Genomic DNA, 22,431 nt, shown 5'->3' on the forward strand with positions numbered 1-22,431 from the left:
GAAGAAAGGCTAAGTGAACTGGGTCTGTTTAGCCTTGAGAAAAGAAGACTGAGAGGGGACCTGATCCAGGTTTATAAATATCTGAGGTGTGGCGGCCATAGTAGTGAGGCCAGTCTCTTTTCAGTGGTACGTGGAGACAGGACGAGGGGAAAAGGACATAAGCTGCAGCATAGGAAGTTTCGCACGAATGTGCGTAAGAACTTCTTCACGGTGAGGTGACGGAGCACTGGAACAGGCTGCCCAGGGAGGTTGTGGAGTCTCCTTCTCTGGAGATATTCAAGTCTCGCCTGGACGCCTACCTGTGCGACCTGGTGTAGGGAACCTGCTTTGGCAGGGGGGTTGGTCTCGATGATCTCTAGAGGTCCCTTCCAACCCCTACAATTCTGTGATTCTGTGATAGAATTCATTATTAGAACAATAACTTTCCACTTAGCAAGTTATGTTGCAAGCTGGATACTGCAGTACATTCACTACACACAGAAAAGCTGCAATAGGGGATCCTTTTCCCACAGCAGAACTACGTATGTGCTTCATTAGATAGAAGATATCATCAAGAATTAACTAGTCAGCATCCAAACTGCAACTCTGGTAACCTGAAGCCTTCTATCAGCTAACTTGTTTCAGTCACTGAAATACCCACTTCTCACTACTGGATCTCAGTTCCATCTAACAACTACCAAACCAATGCACAGCATGTATAAACAAAATATTTCCTGGTTGCATTATGAGTTTTTATTCCATAGATACTCCAAAAAAGAAGCACATACACAGTAACCAAATAGGAGTTTATAAGCTATTACTAACCCTGAGCCTTATGTCTCAAAATATATAATCAAATATATATCAAAATACATATCAAATCAAAATGTGCAGTAGTGCCAGAAAACAGCACACAGGTAAGGGGAGTTGCTTTAACCATTTCCAACGAGTACTACTTCAGTGAGCAAGTTGAGAAAATGAAACCATTAAATTACTGTTAGCAGAGTCAGGCTATTGAAATCACCTCATTCTGCCAGTTAGTCAGAGATGACCCAGAAGACTGAACTACTTACTTGGAACGGGTCTAAAAGTCCTACTTAACTAGTAGAAGAAAAATGTTTTCTGTTGAGAGAAAAAGACTGCTCTGATTACCCAAACTAAAATTAACGGTTTAATACAGAATTCTAGGTGATTCAAGTTTATTCATAATGGTGAAGAACACTTTTTTTAAGCTTAGCATTAAATCATAACAATATGCACTAAGCTACAGATCTCCTAGTGACACAGTCTCACTTTATCTGCATTATGACTAATATTTTACAGCTACAAGATAAAACATAACTAGAATAAAAAAAAAAAACAGGCCAGTGCTTCTTGTGGCTACACCAACGCAGAACACTTGAAAGGTTTACCTAACATCACCACTAGAAGATGCAGGTAAGTACGTAGAAAACTGGATTACAGCTGATATTCACAACAACCAAAATGCAAATTTCCTAAAGCCTCAAGCTTCTAAAGCACCTTTAGAACATCAAATCAAAGATGGCTGCAACTTTTAAGCATGCTTAAATGCTGAAGTGATTCATGCTCAGTAGCAATACATGAATTTTCAAATCACTGAGACACTCCTGTAAATGTAAAATGGGCATGAAATACACCCAGAGGTATATTTTTCCATTTCTTGATTTTTTTTTAGATTGCCCATTTTCCTCATTTTAGCAACAGTAAGTAATACCTTTAGAATATCCCACAAAGAACAAAATAATCTGTGTAAACAAATTCTACTGAAGGTGTGGAAACTTCTCACTTGCAATTCCAAGGCTCAGAACCAACATGTTACACCTACCAACTTATGCTTCCTGTCTCTGTAACACAGCACACCCCCCCTGCCAGCCATTTTGCTTCCCCAGATCCCTCATAAAGATCTCCTGCTAATAAGGTTAGCACCAAATTTGAGAAGTTGCACTAAGAGTCTGAAAAGTTTCCTAACATACCAGTGCCCTAGACTTTGCTTTACACACAGGCTGAATACCTACAGCTACAATTTCCCCTTATCTTCTAAATACCTAGTAAAGACAGAACAGAACTAGAGTTGACATTACCAGCCTTTTTAGATCTATTCTGACAACTTCTAGAACATTTGAGAAGAAGTATTGAAAACATCACCCAATGCATTGCTCAGACTTGTTCATCTGCCTCCCATGACATTTACAGTAGTCCAGACGTGGTGGAAGCAGGGATGGTGGTAGGAAAAAAGCCTCAAATCCCAACCCAATTTTATTTTTTTCTGAAATGGCTGGGAGGCCACCACAGAATCATAGTATCTCCAGCTGGAGGGGACCCATGAGGATCATCAAGTTTAACTCCTGGCCTAACCCATAATTCAAATGCTATGTCTGACAGTGTCATCCAAACTTTGTGAACTCCAGGAAGCTTTGACAAACACTGCCCCGGGGAACCCACTCCATTTTTCTGCATTCTTGTTTTCTCTGTTCAATCGACTCAGTAACACGAGCAATTCTGCATTTTCCAAAGGCTGCACAGGACGTGAATGATTAAAACCAAACAGGTTCCAAACAAAAAAGCTCTGTTCATTTTTACTTAGATATGTTTTAAGTCAGAATCCCTCCAAATGAGAAGAATTATCCTACCTCGCCACAACGAGTAGTTCAACATCAGAAACATTATATAATGTTAATGTAGCATGGCCCTTGCAATTATCTTCCAGTTCTTACCGATGCAAATTTGTGTCCAAAGCTTATCCACTCTTTTTGCACCAGAACTTCAAACCCTTCAATTGTTCTGTAGTAGCTGTCTAACATCAACATGGCCAGTGATGTCAGCTGTGCTGTTCGGTCCCAGCCATCACTGCAGTGAACCAGCACAGAGCTCCTTCCTGAGGATACCTTGTCTGCCACTTGAATAGCTCCTGTCAAGACAAGCTAACAAAGAGGAACAGACAACAAAGGAGATCAGCGTCATCATTCTAACAAAAATAAATTGATTTCTTTTTATCTAGAGAGTATCTACACTGATACTCTTTCCATTAAAAGACCTACAGAGCATGGTGTAATTAACTGGAAAAGAAAAGAATCTTCTAGGAGATAAAGTAAATTTATTGTATAAAAATAGAGGAACAGATTGGTTCCCTAATGCCTCAGTAAGATCTAATTTATCTCACAGGAAATTCTTAAAAAATGGGACAGAAAACAGTAACCTTGATAAACTGAAGAACATAAGCTTCTTTTTTAAAAGAAAGAGAGGATTTACCATTGGAATTATTCTCTAAAAACTTTGTATTTCATTTGGCTCTTCCCTTTGAACTAAATTACTGATGTATCTCAATTGTTAGAAAAAGGCACTTCTACCCTTCTAATAGGCTTATTTTTCAAATATTAACTTAAAATGAAAATGTTAAGTAGGATTCATTACATAATGCTCTAATAATTCTGCACAGCTGTACTTGATGCAAGAAGTTCAAAGTTCAATTAGTAAATAAGTACTTTATTTAGCTAAAAGAAAATAGAAAATTTCCAAATAAATTCAGTTTGTTTTATCCTTTATTGCTAACAAAATAAATCAGTTCTCACATGTACAGACAATCAGACTGACAATGCATTCTTTTAATTATTAAAGAATGATGTCTGACATGAGGCTGATAAATGTTAATCTTCTCTTACTGTTGGTAAGTTATTAGACCTCATAACATACTTCAAGACAAAGTGGCTTTCTGCATTTTTTTGGGTTAATAGGATCCAAAATTCAGTAGCAAGCCAAAATTGAGTAATGCTGGTTTTTGTAGTTCAAGATGATACAAAACACACACTATTTTGAAATTTAATAAAAAGGAAGACAGATAAATTGTGTTTGAACAAACATGTCAAAGAAACAGCTAAAAATCACCTTTATATGTTCTAACCAGTGGGTTGATTCCAGACTTGACAACCAGTGTGACTCTTCCACGTTAGGATAAACAATGTCTTTCAGCTTCTTCAACGATTCCCTCATGACATGAATATTATGAATGTCCAAGAAGAAAAGCTCCGCATTGGGATATGCATCTTCACTTTCATAACCCCCCCCAGTGGCCTAAAAACAAGAGATGTAAAAGAAACTTCAGTCATACACACACTGTTATAGCTGCCCTTTAACAGAGGAACTATGGATGGATACTTTGTTGCCTAACTAGAAAAGGAAGTATAATTTCACTTAGTTGTTTGCTTGCTTAAAACACCAGTCTCAGTTGAAAGCTCTGGAAGAGCAAATGCTGCAGAAAACACAATGCTTCCATTCCTGCAGGAAGACAAAATATGTAAGTATATAGTAGATGACCAGAAAGACATTCAAACTACCCTCAGTCCCTCCAAAACCTCAGGGAGTTACCCTAAAAAGGGAAGCTGTTCATACCATTGGGTCTGGAAGCCTTTGAGTAAGATTGAAGTTGCCAGGTTAAGTACAGTGGGCTGGTGTTGCATCAGTCATGACTCAGAGTGCTTTCAGAATAGAAGACATTTGTACCTTCCTTCTTACTCTTAAGGCTCATTGTGGAAACAGGTTCTCCTTGACAAACATTACAACGTCAATAGTTTTTCTTCATTTCTGTTTACTTTTCCCACAAGAGATTAAGCAAACTTAGGATTCTGAATACAAAAGAAATCAACTTTCTTCTCTGGCAAAGAATAAAGGTTAAATTAAAATGTGGAATACATCACACAGAGCTGCAGTTACTTGTAACATACTAGATCAGCACTTTCTGGGAATAAAATTGCTGATATCTTTGTTTCTATGCTAACTAGACAGAAATTCAATCAAAAGGATTTTTCTACTTCTGTACACCAGTAATTTAAACAAGAGCAAATCTTACATTTTCCAGGGCAAATTTGCTATAAAAATAAATCTTCATTGTGCTTACACTGTCTAGTTATTAAATATTAAAGTTGAACTGATACTGAAATACATAAAAACAGTAAGATGTTTGGCCAAGTAGAACTAAATTTTAGAGTTTACTTGAGGTTAAGAATAAGCTAAATTTAAGAATTAAGTTTAAGAATATTAGCATCAGCCTTTAAGAAATAAAAATATTGAAGTTTACTTTAAACTAACTTTCCTACCATCATTTTTTATTATTGGAGACTACATATTAGATCATTAAGAAACTGAAGAATCACATAATCAAAAAAAAGTCTATTATACTGCTGCTCTCTCAAAGTGTTTCTTCACCACCATAGCAGAGGATGCACACGGTGACAAAGGAAGGACAAAAACCACACTTATTTTAGGACATTACCACAGATGAGATCTTCTGAAGGTAGCTGCAAAATCAAAGTGTTTCCTACAGACAGGAAAGACGTGCCATGCCATTAATTGTGGTAAATAATTACTGTGTTTATAAGCCATTACTGCTACCAATTACACATCAGACAACAACCTAAAGTACAGCCTTTTCCCATCAGTACCACCTACATTTCTATTCAGTCACATCACATCCCTCTTCTATGCTCTCCATCTCCTCCCACAGAGGTGTGGATATTCTCAGAGTTACAAGGCTCTCTGCTAAAGGAAGCAATAACCATTTATCTCTTTCCTTTGAGCATCCTGAAGCACAAGTATAGAATGATTGTAATTTCAGCATTAGGACTGCAGCAATTCCTCCATACTATTCAATTCTGACCAATAATGTACTGAGAAGACAAAGGCATAAATACTGCACAGCAAGATTTTGCTGAGACTAATATTCACAGCTAATGAAAAAAACCTTTTTTTTTCCAGTCCAGATCAACACAGCCTTACACTTTAAGTCATTGTCTCTCAGATCCAGAAATGCACCCTACAGATTTCAGCGCTAATATATAATGTTTCATACTCAGCTACATCAGGAGTTTTAGTTAAAATACAGGGGTGAAATATACAGACCACTTTAAAAAGTTGAAAACTATGCACAAATCTTCAATAAGAAGCATAAATGTAGAAAGCTTGGCCATAAAACATCTTTGAAGCAACCAGAGTAAGTGTTTAAGTTTCTCTAAGAACTGGAGAAAAAAAGAAGTTAATTACAAGAAGTGACATTCCTTCCACAAGGCAAACTGGGTTACCAGGCTCTAACCAGGAAGGTGATGCTTTGTTCTACCAAAAAAACCTCACTATTCAGAATATAATGCCATTTGTAGAGTAAAACACGAGCAATTGACATACCCTCAAAACATAACCTATCAATTTAAAATCTGGCTAAACAACCCTAGGACAGAACACATCATACATTCTTTCAGAAGCAAAACAACCCTTATTAGTTACTGAAGGCACCGTATCCTCAATTACAGAGAAGAGGGCTGTAAAGGTATATATTTGTGTTTAAGTAACAGAGCAAAATCTAAAATTATTTTTCTTCTTTAATTGTATGCAACTTAACGTTTGTTACATACAAGCCTCCTAGAGGCAGACAAGTGGCAGACAAGTTCTTTTCCTAATATTCTGAGTACAAACACTGAAGATTCATTCCACTTCATTAATATTTATTTTGTGCCAGAAAAAAAACCTATTCAGAAGTTAGAATTCCTTCTCTCCCAAACAGGCAAACTCACCATTTCACTGAGATCTCAAGCCTTCTTGAGCTCACTTGTCTCCTGCTTTTGCAGGCAGAATCACAATTCACTAGTAAGTACCAGAGCTTGATCTCTTCACTTGCACCTGAAGTTTATTCGATAACAGACTACTGTAGAATCATAGAACAGCTTGGGTTGGAAGGGACATCAAAGATCATCCATTTCCGACCTCCTGCAGACAGAGCTGCCAACCACTCATCCAGGCACCAGCTCAGGCTGCCCAGGGCCCACCTGGCCTTGGGCACCTCCAGGGATGGGCACCCACAGCTCTGGAAGCAGCACCAGGGATCCGCCACCCTCTGAGTAAAGAATTTCCTCCTAGTATCTAATTTAAATTCCCTTCTTTTAGCTTAAAACCATTCCTCTATGTCCTAACACTATCAGACTGTGTAAAAAGTCACTTTCTCTCTCCTGTTTATAAGCTTTTTAAGTACTGGAAAACTGTGATGAGGTCTCCCTGGAGCCCTCTCTTCTCCAGGGTGAAGAAGCCCAGCTCCTGCAGCCTGCCCTCACAAAAGAGGTACACCTGCCCTCTGAGTATCTTTGTGGTCCTCCTCTGTACCCTCTCCAAAAGGGGTTTTCATCTTTCCTCAGCTGGCCTGGACACAGTGCTCCAGACGCCCTCAGGAGTGCAGAGAAGAGGGGACTATCACCTCCCTTGCCCTGCTGGTGCCTTCTGTGCTGCAGGCACACATTGCTGAATCATGTTAAGTCTTCCACCCACTGCGACACCTAAGTCATAGTCAAGGACTTCAAGAAGTCCTTCAAGACTATAACAGTAGCTGAGAGGGAAGCAGGTACATTGACATATGAAGAAAGAGAAATAAATTCGTGCCTTTCACTTCCACAGCTCAATTAGAGTTTCTATATAAACATGGAGCACAATTATGCCTGCAGTGCTTTATGGCAAATATAACACTGACTGGCATTATCTGATCATGCCTGAACAATCTAGACCTCACCAGGGTGGGGTAGGAGGGCTGGAGGTGAAAACAAGTTACAGGGACACCTTTCATTCTGATCCCATTTAGGATTTGATTACAGATTTGAACAATCACTTTGTCAAATGGAAGTACTTTTTGTAACTGCACTTATCATCAACAGGTACCTATGGAAGAATCCCAGTATTCAGGATTATGCCCGTACTCTTTAGAGTGTAAATCAAATGTTAATGATCACTTTCTCTTTATTTGCTGCATGCTTGGATAAGTCTGAAGTGGTTTGTGCAATGGTTAAGAAGAACCAAACAAAAGAATGCTTACTAATGAAATTCGCTTTATATACAGCTTTTTCAGGATAGAATTTACTCAGATGATACAAGGGTATGCTTGTCTAATAACACAGGGTAGAGCGTCTTGAAATCCATATATGGTCTTAAAACCCTACTCATGACCTACTTTAGGCACCCATGTTTTTTCATGGTCTTAAGCCTCATTATTTTGATTATGTAAATTTATCTACAGTAAGATTTTTGCTGTTTTGAAAAACCTCTTCAAAGAAAACTTGAAACTAAGTCCCCACTGCATCCTCCTTCACAAGTAATGCTACTAAGCAATCTGATTACCTTGTTTGCAACTGCATTGACATTGGGTCTAGCATCATAGATGGTCAGCTTTGAGATTTGTCCGTTAGCCTCTCTGATGATATCAAGGTATCTTTCATCGTCTTTATTTCGCTTCCCACTCATTCCAACCAGGGGCTGACTGCAGCGCATGATAACAGCTTGATTCTCTGGATGAATCCATGATAGAACCTAGTTACATCCCCAGAAACATATTAAAAGAAATAAATTTCACTACAAGCTGTAACTTAAAAATCACATTCCTTAAATATAGGTAATGTAAAAACTAACTAGTCGTACTTTGTTTCTCCAAAAGTTAGTTCCCAAACATCTCTAATTTCCCCAAGTTTCATAAAATTTAATACACTCTAAAAGAGTTCATTCTTTTACATATTTAACTTTCACTGAAGGTAAATGCATTAGATTTTACAAGCACATTTTTCCTATGTGTTTTAACTTGTGCAATTAATGCTGAGACCTTCCTGCAGTAGTTTGAATGTTTCCCATTGTCTTTGAGGTGTATTTTGTTCCTCAGCCCCCTTTACAAAGAAGGGATTCTGAGGCACAGTGACTGCTGCCTTCACTGCTTTGCAGCCCTAGGAATGGATTCTAACCATGCAAGAAATTAAAGACGGGCATTCTAAGAAGCGGACAACAGTTTACCTGTGTGATCTATTAAGAAAGAATATTCTCACCCAATCTGACAAAGTTTAAAGGGTGAAAGAACATGAGAAGAAAAAAAAAAATCTTTCAGAAGCATTCACTCCTGAAATAAACTTTAGTTGCATGTCTAGAAACAAAATGTGTGAGGATTAACATGATTGTAGACTTCCTGATGAGTAAAATTATTATTAGCAAGGAAATTATTCTAACTGTAAGTGCTGTGTAAAAGCCCTGACATGCATTTTGAGATAGAGATCAACAGCCAGGTTTTAAGAACTATATACATATACTATATATACATACACAAAATGAAATAGTGTACTTTACCATCTATAATCTGTGTATGTGTGTAACATATATGCACATATATACAGTAAAAATATATTATAATCCTAGCTTGTCAGCAAATACAATCCAATAAATATTTACTATTTTTGTTTTGCTTGACATTAACTGAGATTCAAGACAGCTTTCTGGTACCAGGAACTTAACACATCCTGCATGTTTGTCAAATTGAAGCATTAGAGAGAAGAGACTGTAAAAATAATAAAAAAAAAAATGTAGAAAATATTTTCTACAGTTCTGTAAAAAGCTGCTATAAAAAAATTCTTGTTTCTTAAAGTATTTTAGTTACAGAAACATACCCAAAGAGTCTAAAGAGTCTAACCTTACATTCTACAGCCCAATTTAAAATTAGACAGGACTAAGAAGCCCAAGAACTCACTATAGAGACTATGCATGAGGTCTTGTTTCAGGGCCGACCATTGGAACTTTAAATGCCATGCACTGCTTACCCATGAGAAGGATAACATGTGCTGTCACATATAATGTGCCTCCAACAATAGCAATAAGCTAGTACAGATGACTATCCTAGGCTCATACTTCATTAAGAAAAGGGAATCTGCAACACTGGCAGTTGTTACTAGACAAGTCAAGTTAAAGCCAATGAGTTGGAACACATGATTGTCATGGGGAATAACAGAAATGGGCCTTGGCCATCACACTAGCTTCAAATAGTAAAGAAAAAAAATCATCAGCCAATCAAAGCTACTTTATTGTAATCATTTCCAAAAGAAACATTCTCTGCATCATGTTCAGCAAAATGCTGTTTGGCTGCATGCTTAAATCTAGCTATGCTGTAAGGCAGTTTCATCATGCATTAATACTCACCGGAATTCTATTTCGGGATCTAAATGCCGCCACTTTCTTGAGGTCATCATCTGTTGCATTATATGGCACTACAAGGAGCGATGGATACGTGTCACACAGTCCATAATGTTCATTAATAAATGTTACTCGCCATCGTTCATTAGGGAGTCCCTAAAAGGGAGCACAATTTTTCAGCATGTATTCAACTGCACAACTAAGGGATCTGTCCTCTAACTTCATGATGTTACTACAGCCACATGGTGGCAACAAGCTCCCAGTGTAACCCAACTATAGCACTGCTTCAAAACAATAGATGGGACTGGGGAAAGAAAATTACTCTCTCTTCTCCCTCAAAGCACTGGCTTTCTATTTTGCCTGCTGAAAAGAGATTATGGCCCTGAGAAGAGGGAGGGAAGAAGTCTGATCTCAGTCTTTCTTCCTTGTAGTCTGATACTACCTTCTATTAAAAAAAAACAGTAGGAAGGCTGCCCTGAATGTAAGAAATAACATTTAGTCAGTCTGCTCAGTAAGGTATTTCACAAACAGCACTCAGGAAATTGAGAAAGACTGATCAGCTCACCTCATATGCATATATAACGGAGTTTGGGCAGGCATTTTTATTTCAACTTTTTTGAGGTTTTGGGAATCTACCTTGAACCAAATAGATCATGTGAAAGCCTGGATACGTCTTATCCCATTAAAAATTGTAGAGAGAAATGAAAAGAAAGGACATTCTTACTGTAGTATTTAAAGCAAAAAACAAAAATCAATCATCCAATACTAAGACTATTACACAAGTTAAACAAAATTAAATGCCATCCTGTTTCGCTAATGTTTTTCCACAACCATTTTAAGAGCAAGGCAGAATACTCACAGGCATAAGTCACTTATTTAAGCATTGCTTTTTCTGTAAAGATTTTTTGAAATTATTATTATTATACTCTGGAAGAATCAGATAAAAATCAAATTTATACTCAGGACACCTCAGCTGCATACTTGTCACTTTCACCCTCCCCCACCCCCCCAATCTGCTTAAGAGGCACATTGTAAGTAGTATTAATACAACTTCTTTCAAAGAGCAAACCCTGATCTTCCTATGAGATTCTTTTCATTTTAATCCTAACTCTACCAGAGTTTTTTTTTCTTGCATTTCTACTTCCTCCAATTCTCAGCTCCCCCCACTCCAAAAGAGGAATCTAAAAAAAAAAATAAATAATTCTTCTATGCAAGGTTTCTGATACGTAAGGACCAGGCAAATGTGACTTAAATAACTCACTTGTCTTCTGTATTCAGACATTGGATTGTACACCATCCATCCGTTCTCAGAGAACTTTTCTTCATTTGCAAAGGCAAAAAAAAGCTGTAGGATGCAAAAGAAGCTTGTTACACCAAAGTAACTGAAGATGACAAATACAAAGGCTCATCGTCAGTTACACCCTAATGTCCACCATGAAACAGGGTCAACTTCCTCACCAGCCTCACTCTACCCCACTTAAATTTGATACAAAAGACTGCAAAGTAAAAAGCAAGAAATAAGAAACAATGCAAACACATTAATGAAATAGCAGAAGTGTGGTAGTACTTAAAAAGTAGAAATGACAAAAAGTGCTAAAAAATTACAAAGCGTAAACAGTCGGATTTTTTTGTTTATTTTCAGGAGTCGAGAGTTTTAAAATAGCTTATATTAGTTTCTTCCTCGTATTTCATATCCTCTGTAAATAAAATGCTGTCTTCTCATCAAGATTTCTCCAACAGGTGCAGAGGCAATTACTACTTAAAGTATTAGATTCTAAATTGAAAGCAGCAAGCATATTACACTCCATCTCCAATTGATTCTTACTACCTGAAATCTTATTTGCTGTAACACTCCATAAAGATTAAAAAGATGCCAGTGAAACTGAAACCAAGTATGCTGGTGGTGGGTTCCACCTACTTTCACTTTTCTCCTGCTTTTGCCACTCTCCAGTCTCATTTATAAAACACAGCATCGTTACTCAGGATTCTAACAACTTCCTCATACCTTGGAGCTCATTTCTCCTTCTCCCAAGCAGGCTGCACTAACTAATCCCTTTTTGCTTGGTTTGTTTTTACAGTTTATCATGGAAACCAAAGCAGTGTTTATTTTAGGAATCTCCCTCACTGAAAAAAAAAATATTTTCATAGCTTATGAATTCTTTGGATGCCAACTGGAGCATGAAACTAAGTTGTTGCAAAACACAGCAGAAAAGCATTTGCTGTCCCGAGCTAACAGAGAAACACAGAAAGCATTTGAGAGCCCCTCATAATTTGAACAACACAACTAAATGCTGAACAGAACATCCCAGAACTGTGCATCATTTGCGCAGGAGCTGACCTGAACAGATAAGAAGTACAGGAAATGTAGCAAAAAGAAGCAGAAAGAGCCACATGGTTTAAGGTGCCATGATCACATCCTTATGCAATGCTTCACAAATGCACCACAGGTGCACATAGGGGTTTCTTTAGATTTTATGAAGGCAGTAGCAATGGCTTACAGCAATTCTCATTAGCCTAGTAAGTTTAAACAGTACATAGTTTTAATCAAAATACAAAACAATCCCTCTGAAGGGAAGTTTTCCCCTCATACTGCAAGCCAGCAAGCATTTTAACATGAAGTTAAAATTCTTTAGAATTCTGCTAGAATTCTAAAATAAAATCACTATTTTATAGCAAATACACTCCCTGGCAAGCTTCTAAAAGTGAACATAGCATTCTGAATTTGAATCTTCTAGAAGGTTTCCCTCACTTAAAGATTGACACCTTGTTTGTAAGTGAATATTAGATTCCTCTGGTCAAGTATCCTGCTGTCAAGTGGGCTGGAAGAAGAGATGAAGAAAGGAAAAGGAAAAAGTAGACATTGACTGCATCAGAAAAAATACTTCATTAAAAGAAAGCAAGCAGAAAAACTGCAAAAAAAAAATTAACTGCAAACCAGAAATACAGCAAGACAGGAGTAATGCTGTCTACAGCTGTAGTGCAACTGATTAACTCAACTGTTAATAAATAGTTTCACGAAAGAACCATCCTCTCCTCCCCAAAGGAATTTGCTACATCCCAAATAGGAACTATGCTAAGAATTCACCAGGAAACCAGAGAGACGAAGGAGAAACTTACAAAGAAAACAGAAAAACTGGAATAACAACAGATGACTTAAAAGATGTCTCAAAGGCATGCATGTTATTTAAGCTGCTGCTCACTGCGATTTCTCAGTGACAATTCACAAATTACCCTGCTTAATCTCTGATACATAAAACACGTGTTAATTACAGTCCACTACAATGGCTCTTACACGGCAGATTTTACAGGAAAAAAAAAAAAATCAAACTAGCAGCAGCTATGCTGCTCATCTCAGCCACAAAACTGCCCACATGAGATCAAAAGGAAACTTCTCACCTTCTAAACAACAAGATTAAATTTATTATACATGAGGAGGGAACTGACAGAATACTTTCCAAGAGAGCACTGTCCTGTATGTCCAGCATTTCTTACATAAAACACTTAGCTACTGCAACTTTACCAAACATTCTACAAGCACTTGCAGAATCAAAGAACCCACAACTATTAAATTTGATACTTAAGCTTTATTGGTTCTGCTTACATTCCAGGTTGTGCAAATTCTTCCAGTCGCTTAAGAAAATACAATAGTCAGGAGCATGCATCATCCACCAAAAACCTGCTAGCAAACAACCAGGAACTAGAAGGCACGTGAAAGCACATGGAGCAAAGTCTGGACTCACATTTTCAATTGAGCAAATCTGAGAAAGACCTCCCGAATAAGTCCATCCACCAAGAACAGTACTTTAGAAACATTACAGCATTTAAAACCCTAGAGACTAAAAATGATTTTTCTTTGCAAGGGTTGACTACGTTGCAACTAAAAGCTCTATGCAGTATGCTACACTGTGTTCCATACAGTTAATCTGGTTACTGCTGAAAGTCACTCACTGAACAGAAGAGATCAGTTTCTGTTGTGGTTTTTTTCAGCTACCATGAGAAATGGAAAGAAGAAATAAAGAGGTAGGAAAAAAAAGCATATTAAATCACTACTTAGAACAACTGTGTGATGGCAGACTAATCAATATCTGTAGCTAGTAAAAACACCACCACAATAAGATTTTGTAAAAATCAGATTAAAATATGTTTGTATATAATTAAAATTGGGATTTCATTGCAAATCCATAGTCTAAAAGCAGAAGACACTTCAGTTAAAGAAAAAAGACTTTCAAGCATGTAACAATTTTTGTAAGCTACTTTTCAAGCCTCACAGTGCAAATAGTTCTGTTTACTTCCTTGCAGGTGCTAACCCACAACTTCAACACATACACTCTCTTTTCCAGTCCTGCTACAGCCCAAGTACTTGCCTGCAACAATCAACTTTATCATTGCCATTTTTCACAAAAAAAAACACAACACAATGCAGTTCTGTGAGATGAAGGAGAGAGCAGCTGCCACCTGAGTGCAGTTGGGCAGTGGGCCTACAAGTAGTTAGGTGTTCACTTACAAAATTATAATACATAAACATAACATACAACTTATGAGTGTTTACTGATCTTTATACAGCAAAAGAGAAGAACAAGAGTTAAACATGGGAAGATGACTTTTTCCCCTCCCTACTTCTAATTTACCAGTTTATGCTTTTCCTAAGTAAACCACAAGGCTTTAGCTTAGTGAAAAAGCTGACAGTTTCTCAGTGTGTTTGAAAACAAAGGTACCAGTGTCCTCCACTTAGGCATGTCATTACTACATCTCAGCTGGCTGCATTCTACCTGCTCATCTGAAAACTAAGATGTTGTAGTGTTCACATATTTAATATAATTTCTGAGAAATGGTAACCTTACCATTATTACACTGAGACTGTGCTGAGACATTCAGAATGAAGCCTCAAGACATTTTTTGGGGCTCCATCAGACAGGCCCTGTCCCACTGCTACCCCAAAATCATCCTTACAGATCCAATAAGAACACAATCTGACTCTCAGGCACTTGGAATTTACTGGGAGAATTAGTTATGTCCAGAACAAGAGCTGGAAGTCAGACAGACAGACAGACATCTACGGTGTCTCTCATCAAAACCAGCAATCCCACAGAACTCACAAGGTTAGAAATCAATAAATATTGTGTAGGTATTACCATGATGTATAATCTATTAAAAAAGGTGATGTAGCTTCAAGATAAGATCAGGAAGTGAAGCAGCTGCTATTCAGAAACGGAACGACAGAGGCTAAATATATTTCACATTCTGTAGGGTACTATAGATGCATAACATTGCTTTATGGTTTTTTTGTTTTGTTTTGTTTGTTGTGTTTTAAAATGTTTAAAACCACTATTTCAGCAAGGATTTTCTTCCAGTTATCATAAGATTGCAAATGCACGATAGGACTGTGAACAGCATCTGTTTGTTCCACATCAACTAAGCTGTGAGTCAGATGAGCTGCTAGGTATTATGTTAGTCAACCTGGCCTATGCTAAAACTGGAGAGCCAAGAACAAGCTTCTGCGAGTTTGAACAAAGAACAACACTGAGATTAACAAACAGTTGAGTAGAGACTTGTTATTTATTATTGGCTTTCAAATACTGGTTTTGGAGTGGTAAAAGAGCAAAACCTTGAGATTAATAAGCACATTCCATTCAGAAATAATGTTTCAGGCTATATTTACCCACCATCTGGGTAAGAAGCAGACAATATGAGGAAAACAGAAGCAATCAAAATCTTTACTTTCCTGATACTTCCTTTCCGTTGCAGAGGTGCATAAGCAAGAACAGTACTGAACAGTCAAAGACCTGGGATACAGTTCTACAATGTAGTCTGAGCAGAACTACCAGCTTAACACTGCTTAAAAAAATAAATAGAAGTAGGATGTTTTTTTTTCCCCCTCCCTGTGCCCTGTACCACTCATCTCCTCCCTTGCACTGGTTCTGACACATTCTAATTACAAACCAGGTCTCCTCAAATTATTAAAAATGGCACAAAACTAACTCAGAAAACAGAACATTCTGTTCTGGATAAAACAGCTACGCTGGCTTACTTTGTGATTATACAACTGTCAGCATGACCTAAAAGGAAGAACCAACTGCAGGGCTGGAAGGCAGAGCACAGAACACCAGAAAAAAGCAAGACCTCAGCATTTTGGTAGCAGACAGCTGCCATCCTCATCCAGCTGTCACATGAAGCCACAGCACTATTCTTTGTAGATCTCCCTGCAGAACCACAAATAGTTAGCGAACATTCAAAGCAGAAGGCAGACACACACAGCCCAGTCGCCCATTCAGCCAGCAAAACCGTGTTTTAAACCAGCCACAGAAAGAGACAGTCCCATCTTCCCTGCACACCCACATCCATCTGTGAAAGAACGCCTACAGACGTCCTCGCCCCCTGCCCCCATCCTCAGGCTAAGCTAACAAGGCTGAGGAAATGACTCAGGGTAAACCTTTTATTTTTTTCTCCTTGTTTGACTTTTGTTCATCTCAGTTCCCTATCTGGTTCATCCTGCAGCCTCAAAAACTCACACAGACTAAAATGCAGCAGGAATGCACAACCATGCAGAAACACTCATCTTTGGCAGGATCAACTTCAACTATTTGCTGAAACACGGTGAAAGCACACCAAAAATGTCAAAGACTTGCTTAACTCATCGTAAAGTCTAAGGCTTATCCACAGAGTCACATTTGTAAGTAAGTAGAGAGTTACTACACGTTACCCCATGTTACTCACTACCTCCACAGAACAGGAAACACTGATATTTTCAATGACAAAGCCTATCTTAAGTCCACATTTTACCACCATGTTATTCCAAACCCTGTACTTGGGTTAGGCAACAGAAAACTACTTCACAAAGGACACTCCTAACCCAGTTACAAGTTAATTCTTCTACACTCACTTCATGGAAATTGACAGAATCTCAATCTTGGAATTGACCTAAGTGATATGTCAGTAGATACTTTAAAGGAAGTTAAAAAAATTAAAAGACTCATTTATGAAGCAAACTCTTTGCAAGTTCAAGGCTTTATTTCAAAGTCATGATTCAACTGAAGACCATCTAAGCACAGTACTAATTACCCATCAGTCAAGACAAACTAGGTTGTCCACAGCTGTAACTTAAAGAATATCCTGCTTACTGTAAAAAGCAGTGGCATAAAGTGTGGGTTGCCATGCAAAGACAACAAAGCTTTCCATTTCAGCTTGGAAAGCAGAATGAGTCTGGTGGGATACACAAAATGGACACTGAGATCCTCTGACTACTTGGGACCCCTGCTTCAATCCCAAACCTACACTAACCCACTTTCTCAATAGCACTTAGCTCTCTTCCTCAAAAGAAAACAGAAATGCCACTCTACCTCTCACGCTTTAAGCTGCCAAAAGGCACAAGAGTATTGAAAAGATGAACTAAGCTATGAATTGGTTTTCTTCTCCTACACAGAAGGACTTATTTTTAGCATTAATTTAGTTGAAAAGGTCACTATTCAGCACTCACTCTTGAAGTATGCTTGCAGAATATTACATTTAGCAGCAGAACGCAGTACTTTCAACTCAAGTTCATTCTGCTTTAACCACTACCTATAAATTTTAAGAAGTGAAACCAGGTAATTTATTAATGCTATTATAGAACTTCAGAAAATAACAGACTGATACACTAGATCTAAAAATCAGCAGATAGAGCACATCTGTGATGTATGTTCAATACACAGGGCTTGATGGCAGATCACTGCCATGCCAAAACACATCTCCAACAAACAACCTGAAAGTCCAGATCATCAAACAAACTGGTCTTATTTCTCACTTTCTAACACATAATAATTTTTTATTTAAGAACAGAAATACGTTTCAAGGTTAAATAATTCACTCATTAGAGCAAATAGCTTTAATTACACCAAAGTGAACAGCACTGCTCTCTGCTACCTTGCAGCTCACTGAAGACACCAATTGTAAATGGAAGCACAGAAAACAAGCATAAAGCTTTGTATTTCTCTATAGCTAGATGTACACAAAGTTACTGACCACAATCATACTTGAATAATTGATTTATTTTTGCAACATATAAAATGCTCGAAACAACGAAGAACCTTTTCAGACCATCAGATATCAAAAAGTCAGTCAGTCATACAGGCCAATGCTACAAGTATTTATACAGAATTATCCACTGATTCATGTGCATCTTAGGAGAAGGAATTGAGATTGTTGCTGGAGCTTCATACAGTCAACAATTCCCTGAGAAAAGTTCTTAAACATTTGAAGACACTCCAATATTTTGTTAAAGTTATACAATTATCCTAAATATAAGCATCCCAATAAAATGTAAGCTGAATTTTACATTTAACATTTAGCATAATTTTAGCATTTACAATTTAGCATAAAGAATGTCAAAATGATTTACCAAGCAAAGAAACAAGCTAAGGGTTAGCTAAACATCACTGCTGCTCAACTACTTCCAGAGGACATGTTTGGTTATGTGTTGCTTTCTTCCCCTCAACAAATCTCCACAAATCCATTACTACATTAGCTGTCCGGTTCATCAGTAACTGCTAATAAAGCAGGTGTTGCTTTACCAAGTCTTCTTTTTCTGAAAAAGATTTCCTTACAAGAGAGGACAACATGCGAGCTCTAAGCAATGATATATACATGAACCAGAGGTGCTCAGCAGTTTACCTGAAGCACATTATAAAGTATCCATAATTTTAAAGATACACAGATGTAAGTGTTCTAAATGTGCAAAACAAAATAACTAATTCTCTATACTGACATCAGATCTTGTTGTTATTCTTAGGCAGTTGTGATATCCATTAGTAGGCCAATAGTTAAAGTTAATTGGCAACAATTCTACATTAAGATGATTCAGTAGTATAAATAATATAACTTACCAGGTTATGTGACTGGGGAAAAGCATGTTTTGTGAGGACTTCAAATATATCTCTTCTACTGTGCCCTTCTTGCTTCAATGCAAAGCGTAAATTTCTCATATCCTAAAACAAAGGCATTACCTTTAAGAGAGCCAGGGCAGTAAGATACTCCTATCTGATGGACAAATGTTGTATTACACACTGAATATGATTCAGAATCTGCTTGCAACACACCTCAAACTGCTGTGAATGCTCAGGTTTTTTTCTTATCCCACAAAATATAAGTGAGCTTAAGAATTCTACAATGTGGCATCAATTCTGTGCGGTGCACGCACTGCTTTGGCATACAGCCACCCAAATTTGCCAGTGATTGCTCTAGACTACTGTCCAAGTTGCTTACTTTTGAAGCTAACGATGAGAAGACAATCTGTACATTAACTACAGAGAAAAAAAGTGAGTGTATGTGCATACATACTCCATTAGCAAGTCAAATAAAAGACCCTGATTCACCCACTGGAAACTCCCCCCAACTCTTTCTTTTTTTTTTTATGGCAACAATTTTTTTTTTTTGCAAGAATAAGGAAATAGAGAAAGCCATTACATCTGCTTTTCAGTTTTTGCTTAGAAAACCTGTTTGAGGTGACTTCAAAGACTTTATTTTTTAATTACTTTTAGATCCTATGAAATAATTAAGTGGTGCAGGAATAATACCTTACCACTGCTGTGCAAAATCTTTTGTCAAACAGCAATTAGGAAATGAAGACCAATCCCTCCCCTCACACACAGAGGCCACAGTAAGTAGCCTGTTATACAAAGGTACTTCCCTGTCCAGTTCTGTTTTTAAATTCAGCTGTGAGGAATACACAGTTCTCATTCCTGTAAGTAGGTAAACAGCGAGAAAAGGAATCTGTAGATTTCATTTCCCATTGAATTATTGAAGAGTCTTACTTTACACGTTATATCTAATCCATAAGAATTCTCTCCTCTGCTTGAAGCTCCTCCCATTTTTTCAATCCTTGAAATTACACCCAGTGGAACATCCAATACCACAACTGGATCCTGCAATGAAATTTTGGGTAAGGAGAGGATTAATCTGAGAAGACAACTTCGGTAAAATGTTCTTATGCATACCACAGTAGAACAAAATACAAAGAGGAAGCAAAAGTATGCTTCTGGGTTTGATCAAGTCTCCCCTTCCAACATATTACAAAGTCTTTATGGTCTACAGCCTTGAGCATCACTTCCATAGCTTGTACGATTGGATATTTCATGCCATAAGACAGAGTATGCAGGAGAAAATATGGCAGCACCCAAAAAGATATCATCTGTTACATATTTCTAATTCCCTCTGCTTGCTATGCCTGCTCCATTGACGTATAGAATAAAGCAGTACAAAATGAAGAAATCACTAAAAAAAAAGTGAGTTGTAACCACAATGATCTCACTTCAATAATCCTATAAACGTGTGCTGTTTTTTTTTTCTTTTTAAATGTGTTATAGAAATAGACAACAAGCACATTTTCTTCTCTTTTCTGATGCTGCTTATTGAACACACTACTCCTCCTACCACCCACACGATGTTCTTCCAGCAGAAAGGACAATCAAAACTGTGGTTTACTGACAGCCATTTCAAGAAGTAGTGCACATCATTGGTTGCTGCCTTTGCTCTGTCACAGAGCAAGCAGGAAGGGAACAGTTATCAAAAAAAGCTCCAACAAATGAAAAGTAAAGTTCTCAGTTCACTAAGTGCTTAAACTGTAGTTTCACCATGAAAAAAAATCATGTATTTACAACATACTCAACCTCAAAGAACATCCATTTTTGTAAGGATTTCTCAGTGGCACAAAGGCAATTACTGTTCAGTCATTAAACAATTACAATATAGTTATTACAAATGTTACAGATCATTTCAAGTAAAAAGCCTCCCATGCAATTCCAAGCATACATGTGCCAAAGGTAAAGCAAATGAGCTGGCCACAAAGTAAACCAAAGGCAGCAGGGTTGAAGAGAAGAGACTTTAAAATTCACTAATCCCTCAGAAGTAGTTGTAGCATATTACTTACGTTTTCCACACTTCTTAGGTACAGCCTATAGTTTGTGATGTATACTCTTCCTTTAACGGGGCCATTAAATGGACACATGTAAATAACATCCTTGTCTGTAAGAAATGCAGCATTTCTTAAACATTGGGGGAAGAAAAAAAGTCAAATCTAAGCAAAACATTGATTAAACAGCAGTAAAATAAAGACAGATGTACTCATAAGAGTCATTCTAAAGAAAGCTGAATGAATTAAAGTAATAAATCTGACTTTTCTCCACTTAAATTATTAAAAAAATGTGAAAGTTTCTTATAATAAACTTGCCTCAAATCCTCCAGCAGATTTCATTAGCTTTCCCCAGCTATATTGGTATTTTTATTGGCACTGTGTAGGAAAGGGCAGGACACAGAGTGACAAGATTTAAATCTTCCCTGCGACTACTGAACCAGTTTCTTCACCACCCCAGAACAAATATACTCTTTTGCTGATACCATCACATCTTTCAGTGCCCTCTAACCAATCCTCCTGCATTACAGTATGCAGTTCGTGTTGTGACATTCTTAGGGAACTCCATCCAGAAGAGAACCATTACATTTCAATTTGAGGCAATCAATTGCAGGAGGGCAATCAGCACTTTCAGCAAGGATGGTTAAACAATGAGCACCAACACACACTACTCAAAAATATACACATCTAACTGAAGTCTTCCACTGAAGTCTTAATGGAAGCAATGTAAACAACCTGTTTCTCCTCATCCACTCACTTCTTTAACTCACACTGTTTATCTGTCTTTCCCAACAAGCATCCTTCCAGTGTTCTCCCCCAAAGCAGAGATAATTGTCACAAGGATCATACCAAATATTCTTTCACCACATCCTCATGCCTCCCCAGCTCTCCTCATTAAACACACAGGTACTTCCTTTGAATCACCATTTTGGTTTCCCCTCAGCCAGACTGGCTTACAAATTAATATAACAAATACTTGGGTTGAAGGGAAGGAGCAATTTTGCAAATAAGAGACATCTTTAGTTGTGTTCTCACACCTCATAGCAAACTTCCATGAGTGTAAGGCTCTAGCCCAGGAAGAGCCTGTACCGACTAAGGAACACAGCCCACAATACATTAATCTTTTTCATATTGCAACACCACATGGCAATGCAAACAAGTGTGCAGTAGATAAGTGCACGCCATGCTGTGTGAAGGAAGCATCACGCTGTACCTGCGGTAGTCACAACTGGGGCTAAGGTTGCACACCCCTGTACAAGATACCAATAGCATGCTGTGCGGCATGTATGTGTGGCATCCTTTGAATTCAAAATGCTGAGATGGATTCATGTCACTAGATACATACTGCCTGGTACACTTATAAAATAGTGATACACGTTGACTTAGAATTTCTATGCATTAGAGAACCTACTGCATATGGAAACAAAGATTTCAAAGTCTGCAAAAATTACTACTTGCAAAGCGTGATAAAAATCCTCTGAAGTGATTACTTGAAAAAACTAATTCATGACATGTTAACATAACTTCAGCCCCAGTCCAAACCATTCCAGATTATGGGAAGAAGCCACTAAAACACACACCCC

General features: G+C 37.7%; 1 protein-coding gene across 1 annotated transcript; it reads right to left on the reverse strand.

Annotated features, from left to right (window-relative positions):
- Positions 1-2,681: 2,681 nt before the first annotated feature.
- LOC100547482 (myotubularin) lies at positions 2,682-21,001 on the reverse strand (the record flags this gene model as incomplete). The annotated part of the gene is made up of 8 exons (XM_010715498.2): positions 2,682-2,921; positions 3,883-4,068; positions 8,143-8,331; positions 9,973-10,122; positions 11,228-11,311; positions 18,825-18,926; positions 19,752-19,862; positions 20,867-21,001. Coding segments are annotated over 8 exons (1,182 nt in total), but the record flags the coding sequence as incomplete, so codon positions are not given.
- Positions 21,002-22,431: the final 1,430 nt, after the last annotated feature.

This window comes from Meleagris gallopavo, chromosome 9, assembly GCF_000146605.3.
Source record: "Meleagris gallopavo isolate NT-WF06-2002-E0010 breed Aviagen turkey brand Nicholas breeding stock chromosome 9, Turkey_5.1, whole genome shotgun sequence".
Classification (NCBI taxonomy): domain Eukaryota; kingdom Metazoa; phylum Chordata; class Aves; order Galliformes; family Phasianidae; genus Meleagris; species Meleagris gallopavo.